Source organism: Tachypleus tridentatus, chromosome 7, assembly GCF_004210375.1.
Source record: "Tachypleus tridentatus isolate NWPU-2018 chromosome 7, ASM421037v1, whole genome shotgun sequence".
NCBI lineage: Eukaryota > Metazoa > Arthropoda > Merostomata > Xiphosura > Limulidae > Tachypleus > Tachypleus tridentatus.
Genome location: NC_134831.1, coordinates 88,360,065 through 88,373,163, shown reverse-complemented (window position 1 = coordinate 88,373,163; position 13,099 = coordinate 88,360,065). Strand labels below are relative to the sequence as shown.

The 13,099-nt window shown below is 36.6% G+C and overlaps 1 protein-coding gene and 1 long non-coding RNA gene across 2 annotated transcripts in view; both read right to left on the bottom strand.

Moving 5' to 3' along the window:
- LOC143256139 (uncharacterized) overlaps nucleotides 1-13,099 on the bottom strand; it is a 141,573-nt gene that overhangs the window by 60,668 nt on the left and 67,806 nt on the right. The gene's annotated exons all lie outside the window — the stretch shown is intronic.
- LOC143257720 (stress-activated protein kinase JNK-like) overlaps nucleotides 1-13,099 on the bottom strand; it is a 63,401-nt gene that overhangs the window by 8,244 nt on the left and 42,058 nt on the right. Inside the window, exon 6 of the mRNA XM_076516753.1 lies at nucleotides 5,778-5,943. Coding sequence (XP_076372868.1) covers nucleotides 5,778-5,943 — 166 coding nt within the window. The remainder of the gene's footprint in view (nucleotides 1-5,777; nucleotides 5,944-13,099) is intronic.

Below are 13,099 nucleotides of genomic sequence, written 5' to 3'. Positions count from 1 at the left end.
GCCCACTGACCTTTTTGAATCTTGTCCCACATGACTTTAGAACTGGTAGTAGAAGATATGTAGGTTGTGAACTTAATCCAAGATTCCTTCCAGCTTTTACATCTTACCTGACAAGCATGTGCACAGGCCTGCTAAAAAACAACACAATGCGAGTGTGGGATATCTATGGAAAGAATCCCAGGCCTGTTCTTGAGCCTTCTGTGCCAAGTGGCAGGCAGGATTCCACCAAGGAAGGATATAGTGGAAAACATGTTGAGATTTTAGGTATACATTGAGCAGCTACTTGAATAATACAGTCACTTATTGATGACACACAGTCGTCTATTGATTGCTTACAGACAAGAGCACATAGGACAGGTGGCATCGACCACAGCTAGTCTTGCTCTAAATTGTAGGAAAATGATCACTGCCTTGTGGATTATTGTCAACCCTCCAAGAAAAATGGGAGAATAATGAAAGGGAGCAAATGGAGAGATCAACAGCAGTAAAGGACTGACTAGGTGCATGGAAATAAGCAGCAGAACCAATATTGAAAAGAGAAAGGTTGTGATCAGAGAGCATATGCTCTATGGAGCAACCCCTCCTATCAATATCAGCACATCCCCAGAGGGGATAATTTCCTTTAAAGTCCCCCAGGATTAGAAAGGGAGACAGCAACTGTTCAATGAGAGCATCAAGGTCTGATTGATCATATGTCTCTCCAGGTAATAGATAGAGAAAACAATCAGTGATGATATTACCCAAGGAAACACGGATGGCTACGGCCTCCAAGGGTGTGTCGAGTGGCAGAGACAGGGTGGGTATATGCTGCTCAACCAACAGTGTCACCCCTCCATGCACTCATCCATCACAAAGCCTGTCATTTCTGTACAAAGAAAACTGCCGAAAGGTGACTGTATTAGCAGATTTCAGAAATGTTTCTTGTAAGGAAAGACATAGAGGATGGTAGGAAGCAATTAGTACTTTGATGTCATCCAGATTAGAACATAAACCTTGACAATTCCATTGTATCAAGATGGCCATTTTTAATTACATATAGGGGAATATATGGATAAACTTTCTGTTTATGACCACATCTTTTTTCCTTACTGTCCTTATTCGAGGGAGATCTATCGACCTCTATAGATTCTGTCCTGGGTCGATTGGGCAGGTCTTTGCTGTTGGAAGGGAATTCCAGTGACTGAGTACGTGAACAAATGATTGTTTTGCATCTTGGGGTAGAAGAAGATGTATCCAAGGAAATGCCTGTACCTGGAACCAAAAGATGTGGATCTTGGGGTTTGTTGGATATGCGTAAGAGACAGAGGTGGGTGTTGAAGTTGATTTATCAACTTTTTTTAACCATGGAGGTCAAAAGGCTTTTTATTTGTTTTGAGAATGATTCTTTTGAAGGCACAGAGATCTGTCTGCACTCCCACTGCAGTTGTGGAACAGTGCAGCAGCATACATCCGAGATGAAGTGGTGGACAGCAACTTTCAAGCCTCAGGATAAGTGATGTTATGAATCGTTTTCAAATGCTGCACCTCTTTTTCTTCCAACCATTTACGGCAAGAATGAAAGTAAAACGGATGAGAACCATTGCAACTGATGCAATGAGAGTCCATTTCACACTCATAGGCATCATACTCCTTGCCAACACAACAAGCACACATCAGGGAACCATGACATGATTTCAAGTGACCTAACCTCCGACACTGGAAACATCGAGAGTTTGCAGCGCACGCCACCCTGCAATTAAGATAACCTGCCTTGATGGTGTCAGGTGGACGTGGTGATGTAAATGTCAGAACAAGGATATTAGTCAGCATCGTAATTCCAAAATTGCATGCAAATGGTTTTAGAGAGAGTTTAAAGCTGTTTGCTGTGGTCCACATCAGTAAATGATTTAGGGCAGTCTGAATCTGTCGCTCAATATACCTCATGTTGGATGATTGACATGAGATGTGAAAGTCATCAACATAGATCCCTTTGCAACAATGAGAGGGAGCTGTTCAGTGATGGCAATCTTTATACTGAAAAGTGGAACACTCAAAACACAGCCCTGAAGGACTTCAAGTTCCTGTAGAAAAGAACGGGAAAGTGTCAAACCCACAAGAACTTGGAATCGCCTGTTGATTAAAAAAATGTTCAATAAAAATGGACAAATGGCCACATAGCTCATACATATGGAGGCCTCACAAATGCCATACCTTCATGTTGCATCACAAGCCTTCTCAATGTCAAAGAAAATTGATACAAAATGTTGTCAGTTGAGAAAGGCTTCTCTGATTGACATTTCAAGTTGAATCAGGTGGTCCATGGTGAAGCGCTGTTATTGGAACCCACATTCAGTGAGCGAGAGGAGGTAGTTTGATTCAAAGAACCAAACAAAGTGAGCATTAACCATCCTCTCTCTAAGGTCTTACAGAGACAGCTTGTCAAAGCACTTGGACAGAAAGAATCTTAGTATCCTTCCCAGGTTTAGAGAAAGGCAGGACAATAGCCTGGCACCAAGCATCAAGAAAAATATTCTCCTGCCACATCTGGTTAAAACCAATTGGAAGAATAGTAAGAGAAAAAAAGAGATAGATGTGAAGAAACCATGACATAAAGTCTTCGAGTGACAAAACCTCTGACACTGGTAACATCGGAGAGAGTTTGGAATGTATAGCTATACCCTGCAATTAAGATAACCTGGCTTAATGGTGGAAGATGGACATGGTGATATAATTGTCAGAATGAGGACATTGGTCAGCATCATAATTCCACCTTAGAGAGTAGAGGTACATCTCTGCAGAACCTTTTTGGGTGGAGAAACCAGCAAGAATCTCTAACTCAGGATGTTCTTCAAATCCTTCTCTGCAATAACTCCTTGTGATGAGTTCAAAGTAGCATGAGGTGTTACCTCAATAGGTATATATCCCAATCACCTTTGAATGCAAGAGGAGTTCACTGTGTTGAGATGTGGATGTTTCCACCAATGTGTCATAGGCTGAAGATTCTTTGTTGACTTCAGAGAGCCAGCAAGTCCCTCCAGTCCCTTCTGAATAAAAAAAGGGGACATTTGCCCTAAAGGTTTTTCTGAAAGAGAATGTAGGATAAGAAAAATGAGGTACAACAGGTGGTACAGATGTTGAAGATTGCTGCCCAGAAACTTCAAGACATGGTCCTTTACCTATGGACGGTTTTTTATTTTATTTAAAATTTTATTTGGAGGATCCATAATAAAAGGGGAAATGTCAGTGCCCACTGACCCAACCCACCATGGAACCCTCTGAGGGGCCACACTACAATGTCAAACAAAACACTGCAGCAACACCAGAGTTTCGTGAGCACTATACCCAAACACCAGCATCAGATACAATGTCCACAACACCTGTTGAGAACTTCTAACACTGATCCTTGATTAACCCTAGCCTAAGTGGACCAGCTGACTGATTCCAAGGCAGGCCACCACAAGGCTGCCCGTACAGGAATTCAAAGTCAAAGTGGTTTGTTAGATTTGGACCCCTCAACCACCAGGATCCTCTCCTCCCCTTACAGGTCACTATGCATGGCAAACACGCATGGGTGGATGTTTAGATCCCCAAGGAGGTAAACTGAAAAAAAAAAACCTACCCTGGGAGGTCCCCTCACAACGTACAGGAATCCACACCGTGGGGCTTAATATAAAGTAGTTTAAGAAAGACTCTAATTGGTCTAGCCAGAACATGTTGTATACAAGCATGAAAACACCGTATTATTATAACAGTATAAAGTTATTTAAGTTAAATATCCATGTGATGCTGTAAACATTTATCTCCTTTACACTGTGGGTGTGTTATAAGAGTAAAAGTCAATCACCTAGTGTATATAATGGGTGCCCTCTGGTTAGTGGTTCAAAAATAGGAATTGTGGTAAATAGTCTTAGTAGCTTTACCACAAACAACAAAATATAACTACAAATACTCAAAACTCTGGCACACCCCATCATTCTGCATGTATTTCCATGTGGAGTCTTGTATTAATCATTTGCTTATCTGCTTAGTATATTACAACATGTCTTATAGGCTAACTTCAATATCAAGTTTATTCATTTGGCACTCTGTGTTTAACTAATTATTTTTTTATAACCATATAGGGGTTAAAGTCAAAATATTATGCATCTGCTTAATATACCATGATATGATAAAGTTTTAAGTAATTTATTGTTTATTTGTTTGACAAACTATGATGTACCTGTTAGCTTTAAGTTAAACCCAAGTTTACCTAACTGACACATTAAGTTGTCTCAAATGTATTGTGTATTCTTGTGTTAAAACAATGGATAGTCACCCTCTATTGAACTTGTGAACTTATCAATACATTGTCTTCCCACAAAAGGTCTTTCCACCATCGAACTCATTTAAGAACCTGTTTAACACTTCAAATCTAACACTTCTTACCTAACAGGAAACAATAGATTTACTGACAGTTACTAGCACTACCCACATAACTGATCACTATCATTTAGCATAAGGCCATATCCTCTAGATATAATTTGCTCTACTACTGAAGGATATTACTGTTTCTGACCTTGCACTAAATGCAGCATTATAGAAACAGTAATAATCCTCTCAGATGGAGCAGGTATCTTGATAGAACAATAAAGAAATAAAGACAGCTAGAATGGCATTAACTTAAAACTCATCTAGATCACAAATTATGTGAAAACTGTACAAATTCAGATACACGAACATTTAATAAAATTTAGACATTAAAATAAGAGGGTAAAAACTGCATGGTATTCCTGCACACAATAATATTTACCAATTCTTCTATGATAAGGCTACCAACTAACAATATTTGTTGTCCTTGACTAAAAATATCCATCCTCAAAGAGATAAAAGATATTGAGCCGTAAAAAAAGGTGGAGAACGTAAGTGTTCACTCCAAACCTGAAGAGAAAAAGGCTGGGCCTGAATGTGCTTATGAAAAAGAATCCCCACAACAAAACACCCCTTCATAAAGAAACAAACCCATTCTGTACCTTGTATGAGCTAAGGAGTGTGGACTCTGGATTGACAATGGGAGGAAGCAAGTAGGAGCCAGTGGTTGGGTGCTGTACTAGTTTATTTATATAGCTGGATGGGACTCTTCATATTAGTATAATTCATTTACTGAGTGCCTTTTTACCATAATGGGAGCTGGAATGCTAACTTCAAGAGATAAGTTTTTTAACTTACTTACCACCAAAGACTAGTTAGTACCTTATATATCTTATTCTTATTTTTCAATTAATTTTTTTCTTTACTTTGGAGAGCAGTCACCTTCCCACAACTGTCTACATGCAGTAAAGAGTGATGTAGAGGTGGGATGTTGTGAACTTGAGCACCCACAACTCGCCCTCCTAACTTCTATTTCTATATCTATTGCTACTCCTTTATTTTACTTCTTTATGTGAGACTGATGAATGGAGGTAAAGACTGATAGACAGTGTATCCCACTGCAACATGGGCCCTACTTCTCAGTCACCTCCAAAACCTAGGGTATATTTTATATTCCACATTATAACTTGTACCCCAGGAACTTTTTAATTAGTGCAGCAATTTTTGTTTATTATTTTTAATTCATTTTTGTATTGGCTTGTTTTAGATTATAACAAACTAATATATATATATATATATATATATATATATTTCAGTGGATGTTATCTCTACAGATGTATAACTATTGTTATTTAGTATTGACATCTAAAAATGTCAGAAAAATGATTTTATAAAGATGTTCACTTTCCTACAAGATGTATTATCATATACCAATACTAAGATATACCAACCATTATCTTTATAACCCATTCCTAGAATGACTTCTGGAGCTCTATAGTACCGAGTCACAACGTAAGGTGTCATCATAAAAGTGGTTCCTGCTGTTCTAGCTAAACCAAAGTCTAAAATCTTCAGAGTACAGTCAGATTTCACTACTATGTTGCTAGGTTTCAGATCCTATGAGACAAAAAAACCTATCAAAACTATGCACTTCTGTAAAGGCTAACATTAAATTTACCAGTATTAAAAAATTTACTCAAAATTGTTCATATTAGATACTAAATATACATAAATTCTGTTAAAAGTAAGCATGTTACAACATAGACAGACACAGTATTACGTTAAATTACTGCTTATACACGTTTCACAAAATACTAGGTTCAAATGTAATATCTACTTGGTTATATTGAATCCTGAAAAAGAAACAAAGGTTTTTCTATATATCCCTTTGCAGGTAGCTGTTTCAAACGTTAAGCTTGTATACTGATTTCTGTAAGACTTTGGTATTTCTTTATTCTAATGACTTAAACTCATTAGTTTACTCTATTTTTTAAGGATACTATATATTCGCTGTGTGTTTACTGATTAGAGAGAACTATTTTTGACTGGCAAATACTGACTAAAACAGGAATGGCAAATCTCCTGAAGGTTGCGTATGATTATGTTCAAATATTTGATACAGATAACTATGCTCCAATTGCAGAAAAAACATCAATGCTCTGAAATTTAAAAAAATGGAGCAGCAAACACTAGCACTATTAGAAATGTTGGTAATTACCATAAGCACTAAGTCAGCAGGGGAAAGAGGCATTTGACCTGGTAATAATTATTTCATGGAGAATAGCTCCAAACTACATGCACAAAGATAAATCCTACAATATGTGCATGCACAACACTAGTGTAGTGATCTCAAAACTGTTTTGTCATCATAATCTCGACAACTTCTGAAGAGTGGCATAATAATGTACTTAGCATGGGCATATGATTTAAATGGTACCATGGCAGTAAAAAAACCATAGCAAATTAAACAAACTGTCAAAAGTCTTGTTATTAATTTATATACATCTGTGTGTCCTCTTCAGTCATCTAGGAGGAAAAGTGGTCAAAACATCCAAATGATCCTGGAACTTCTCTCAATGACATGGAGGTTAAGAAATTGTTTAACTTAATATGACCTCAGGAGGTGTCAAAATCAGGCATGCTTTTGATTAACCCTGTAGCTTTCAGCTACTTACACTAAAGTAGTTAATGTTATTCTTGTCGTATCATGTTCCAAAAATAAAACAAGAGTATGAAATTTGGCAAGAACTTTCCTAAAAGTTTTAAAAAATATTTAATTTATATCCTTTCTACTATTTCCAATAAAAAAATTGTTATTTAATTAATTATTTAATTATATTTGAACTCAGACTCTGAATAGTTCACCTGTAAGGTAATTTTTAAGTTAAGCATAAAAATACTATCTTTTATCTTACCATTTCACTTGCATAATCTATAGAACCTCAGTGACTTACACAGAAAGGGGTTTAAAGGGGTACCTGTTGTAAAAAGGTTAACAAATTTATGACATTCTTTACTCTAGTTACCAGATTAGTATTAAATTGTTGATTTCCAAACAAACTGGTGAACAAATATATGAAGAAAAATGCCTTAATATTTAATGTCTTTCATGTTTTAATTTTCAAACTTGTATTTTGTGATTTCATTTTAACCTTAGTTTGCAATAATTAAATATTTGATGAAACAGTTGGCCTAATTTTTAATGCCATCCAAAGCTCTATGACTGTTTATATTCTGATTTACTTTTATTTCTTTATATTGTGACTAACATAAATGTTTGTTTTGTATTACGCTCAAAGCTAAACATTGAGTTATCTTGTGCTGTGCCCACTGCAGGTACTGAAACAGTTTTTAGTTTCATAAACCTACATACTTAGCACAGACTAACTCTCAAAGTATGTAACAATCAAACAAAACACATATTATACCATAGTTTCAAACATAACTAATCTTTTAAATAATCTTAGCTTTCAATCTAATGCACAAAACACTTTTGTAACTTGCATTTTAAACCAACAACAAAGATCTATCCAGTACATAGTGCAATAAAATATAAAATCCTGTTGAAAAGTCTATTAACATCTAGAATGTTAGCCAAACAGAAAATATTTGGAGGTTGGAATACTCACATATTTTTCAGTATTTCAATTATGATTTTGAAGGCATTAAACAGTTCTTTATTTTATTTGGAATTGAAAGAGACTGACAACACCTTCATAGTCACAACTGTTGAGGAGTTATGGATAAAGAATCCTTCTACTCCTACCACATAAAAACTTGCAAAAAAAACACTGAAATGGTTGCACTTCTGTGGTTTGCAACAATTTTTGTCATTAGAAATGGCTGACAAAGTAACTTCATCAAAGCTTACTTACAGTCTAAGTGTAAGTACCTGTTTGAAATGTCGTCAGTGTGGTAGTAATCATGATGACATTTATATCAAGATGAAACTAAGTTGCAAGAGAGACTATCCTGAAGTATCCAAGGGAGTTATCATCAAAGAACAAAGCTGTGCAACTCAAAGTTATCATTCTCTTAAACTGAAAATGTATTTCCAATAATACTTGCCTTCTCTCACACTTAAAGCTATTACTCAACTGCACAGGTTTCTTCTTCTGCCCATCTAAAGATTGGTCTATTTTTTTTCACTTCAATCTTTTCCACACCCTTCATTGTCCTTGGTGATGTTCGTCTCACGACACTCTCCACCTACATCAATGTTCTCTCTACTTGGTACTTCATATATATCATTCACATAATGATACCACTTTTTGAGACGGACTTAAACCCAGTCTCTAACACTAGCTCTTTGTGGAGAGGAAGTGCAGGAAGGTACGAATGGTATTACTGGAATTACATTTTTAATTAAACAAAATGTTAACTTCCAACACATACCTCCTCTCACACTTACTGCTATAATCTTGCCCTGACCAGGTAGAGGTACCAGTGAGGAAATTATTCATACAGAAAGCATCTGCACAGATAACAGGTAAGTCAACAGAAGACTGGCACCCTAGTGTGAGAACTGCACTAAGTCCAGAACAGATATACTGTTCAAGTAGAGCTTAGTTCCTGTATATGAGTGATCATCACTATAAGCCAGCTTCAATCAGATAGCTAATGTTCCACTACTCAAGGTTGGAATTAAGGACTAAATCATCATATACTTTTTATATATAAACAGAAATATATATATAGATGCCAACCTGTAGACATAGAGTGATGCATTCCTAGTCACTGGAATCACAACAACTAAAAAAGCAACACTGAAGAGGGAAAAAACCTTCTCCACCTCCAGTGGCCCAAAAGACAACATCCCAGCTTGGAATGATGTGCTCAACCAAAGAAAACACATATTATCAAGTTGGGAAATATGAACATTCATCCACATGTCACAACCATATGGGTGAGGTACATTCTACTTGTCACCAGAATTATGGGTAGGATGTGGAACAACTGTGCTCAACCAAGAACCTAGGAAGGAACCACTCTGCATTCAAAATTACAAGGAAACAGTGAATCCTTATCCACGACCCATATACTGAATCTATATTGGTCAAACAGAAGAGCCATGCACACTCCAGCTGGACAGCAAAGCATCAAATCTGAACAAGTATTACTAGTTGGCTCTCACAAAAGCTAGTGCCTCTCCCTGAATATCTGGGAAAACAATCCAGAGATCCAGGTAGCAAAATCCTCAATTTGATCCTCTTCTCTAAAGGTGAAGTAATTCATTCTAATACTCTGGAGGAAAACTTTTGTCCACCACCCCCATGAATGGAAATTGGGTATGGTAAAAACTCCCTAGCTCCACGAAGAGAATCTGGCAGTAATATACATTGGATAGTCCTGAGGAACAGTGCTCTGAAAACATTGCAAGAGGTAAACAGTGACCCCAAAATTTTAAAAGCAAACCAACTCTTGACTTGTTCAATTTGATAAGTGGCAGAGACAAGTAGAATTTCCTTATGCTTTACTCATGATAGTTCAAGTGGCTGTCCAGCATAGTACAGTAATACCACTTGTTCAGCTCCTAGGTGGTCTTATGGAACACCTCATTTCTACAAAGCCTGGTTGTCAGTGCAGCATTGGCTTGATAAAAACACATTTATTTGGGTAACACTTGCCACAGAGCAGGATGCTGTGAATATGAAGTAAGGGACCCTGAAAGATAGCAATGAAAATACTCCCCCATCTGTATAATTTAGCCAAAGTGGTTTAGACAATTATAAGGGCTAGGTGAAAAACCTTCAGATGAAGATACTGCAAAATTGTGCAAATAATGTGAAATAAAGGGCAATTGAACTGGGCTGTTAAGGAGATAAAAATACGAAAATCTGATGAGACATGATTCATATAAGATTCATCTTCTTGAAAGAGAGTTTGAATAAAGAAGTCATCTAGCATCTCAAAAGGAATTACTACAGACAACAAAACTTCCAAGACTGTTTGGTCTTAGAAGTGAAAAATACTGATTAGATAAATTAGTGGAAATAATTAATCCCCTTCCCTGAATGTCTTGGGTGAGAAGAACCAGTAATATGACATTGGTAGAATGATAAAGCAGTCTGTGAACAAACAGTGCAAACCACTCCTACCAGTTATGTCCAAAAATTAGCAGCAACGAAAATTGAGGACACAAACAGATGTAGAGAAAGGGCATGTAATGCAACCTTAATATATCAGTCACTAGAATGGTTGTTTGTCTGGAACACACAACCCCAAGTAACCTGAAGAATCCAGAGAATATGAGGGACAAAGAATATTTAGTTGCTAATATCAAATGATAGTTGATAAGGCTAGCATATACAGGACAATAATGAAAAGTGCAAAAACACTTGTCAAAGAGCCAGGTCAGAAAACGAGTTACGATTGGCACTTCTGATTGAAGTGTATTCAATCTCCTCTCAATATACAAATACATACTCGAGTTTCTTGAAAGCCAGGTGAACCCTGTCAAATCATGGTTGCCTCCACAGAGATGGCCCAAAAAGAAGTAGAAGAGTTAGACACTCCTAGAAATACAGCAGAAACCAGGATGCAGCCATCAGTCATGTGATATCAACAGGCCTGACAAGAAGTTGGAACAAAACATAGTTGGTATCTTGGATAACATATGAATCAAAGGGAAGGTTTGGAATAGTAATTCCATCCCATCCTGACAGAATGAATCCACTGCCAAAGCCCAGAGGTGAGTTACTAAAGTTGAAATTAACAGCAGTTGAGGTTTCCAATATAGGGCCAACCCACCAAACAGAAATGCAAAGTGTGGGTCAAACCAACAAAACCTTGTGAAACAGCAACGGTTCTGTTGGAATAATCTGTATGGGTTGAAAAATATCAAGCTGTTACCTCAATGTAACATTGTCAGAACATGACAAGCTAGTAAAGTGATATAATAGAAGTGGTTTTGAGAATGGAGGTCCAAGACCTGAAAATAAGAACTCATGTTCAAAGTTCCTTTTCAATGAGAAACACAAGACACCACCATGGAATTATCAGAGTAAAACCTGAAAATTTTCCTTATAATAGGCTGAATCATGAAGCATTGCTTTTGGAAAACAAGAAATAAAACAATTCATAGAGAAGCCTTATATCTATGCATTGACCCTGGAATTCCCAACTGTTGGCATATGCAAGTTATTCCTGAAGAGATGTAACATTGGACGGAACATTGATATCAGATCCCACATCTCAGTAACATCCTAACTTATCAATTCTTCAAGACAGAAGAGTGACCCTGGCTAATGAATATTGTGAAATCTGGTGAACTAAAGTTTATGATCCCTCGGTCATGTAAAGATCACAAAAAGGACCTCTTGTGCACTCATCCCAAAGGCACCACAAATTTGAGTGAGCTCACATTCCTGAAAAGAGAAAGAATCATCCATGCAGTGAGAGAAAAAGAAATGAGTAAGAATTGAGTTTCCTGTTATACAGCAAATAGCTAAATGTGAGTTAGCTGAAACTGACTGAGAGACAAGATAAAAAATAAAATATCCAGACTGATGAAATTTTGAAATGGATAAAGAATAAATGTGAGAATGAAGCCTGCCTTGGTTGTTTCTGAAAGCAAAATCAATATGTGCTATTCTGATAATTGAGAAGATGGTGCCAGCATAACCAGTCATCTGTGGAATGGTGTGTGCATAAAGCTATGGAAAGGAGGGGGCAAAAAAACCTGTATGATTCAGCAGAATCCATGTGAACCTTTACTAGTATGAAGATAAAAATCCTGAACTGCAATACCTAACCGTTGTACACAAAATATGTTAACAGCAGTGAGACTCCACTACTAAGGCAGCGTTCAGATAGAAGTCGAGTACAAAAACCTTGGACAATCCCAATCACAGTAAATGAAGTCAACATAGATTGAAGAATGAGTAACTTACGAATCTTAGAGAACTGAGACACTGACATACATAAAAAAAGATCAGTGATGCAACACCAATCTCCTGTCTTCCTGATAAGGTAAACTTGGCACTACTTTATGCAGATGTACACCTTGAGCAGCACATAAAAGCATGACAGTCACAGTAAACTATCACTTTACTGATGTTGTGTTAATTAGTGCCTCTATCATACTGGGAGCAGGAATACTACCTTCAAGAGGTAAGTTTTATCTTACTTACCACCAGATGTCATTACCTTAGTTTCCTTATTTTATTTTTATTTTAATTTCTCATTGTATTTATTTATTTTCATCTGTTTATGTTTATCTTTTTCTTATATTAAATTGGGAGAGAAGTCACCTTCCCACAACTGTTTGCAGGGTGATACAAATGTTGAACACTGTAGAATGAGCACTCACCTCTCACTCTCCTAACTCCTAAATTTGTAATCTTATTTGATATTAGCAAACTGGAGGTTAAGATTGATACACTGTGTATTCCTTCAACAACGTGGTTCCTACTTCATGTGTCACCACCAAAACCTAGAATACATTTTATAATCCCACGTTGTAGCTTGCACCCTAGGATCTTTTTAAAATATGCAGTGTATTTTGTTTAATTCTAATGTGTTTTGTCTATGGCTTAAAAATTTATAATATATATATTACTTAATTTACTAATTTTTTTTCATAAAAAGCAACTAGGTGGCACTAAGAATGCTCATAATATCTCCAATGATAAAAGAATGGATTGATTCAATTTATAAAAATTGATAACATTATCTGGATGGTTGGTTTGTTAGTTTGGTGTTTTATAGCACAAAGTAACTATGCTACCTCCACCAAACATCAGGTAAAAAGTTAACATTTAAATAAAATTAG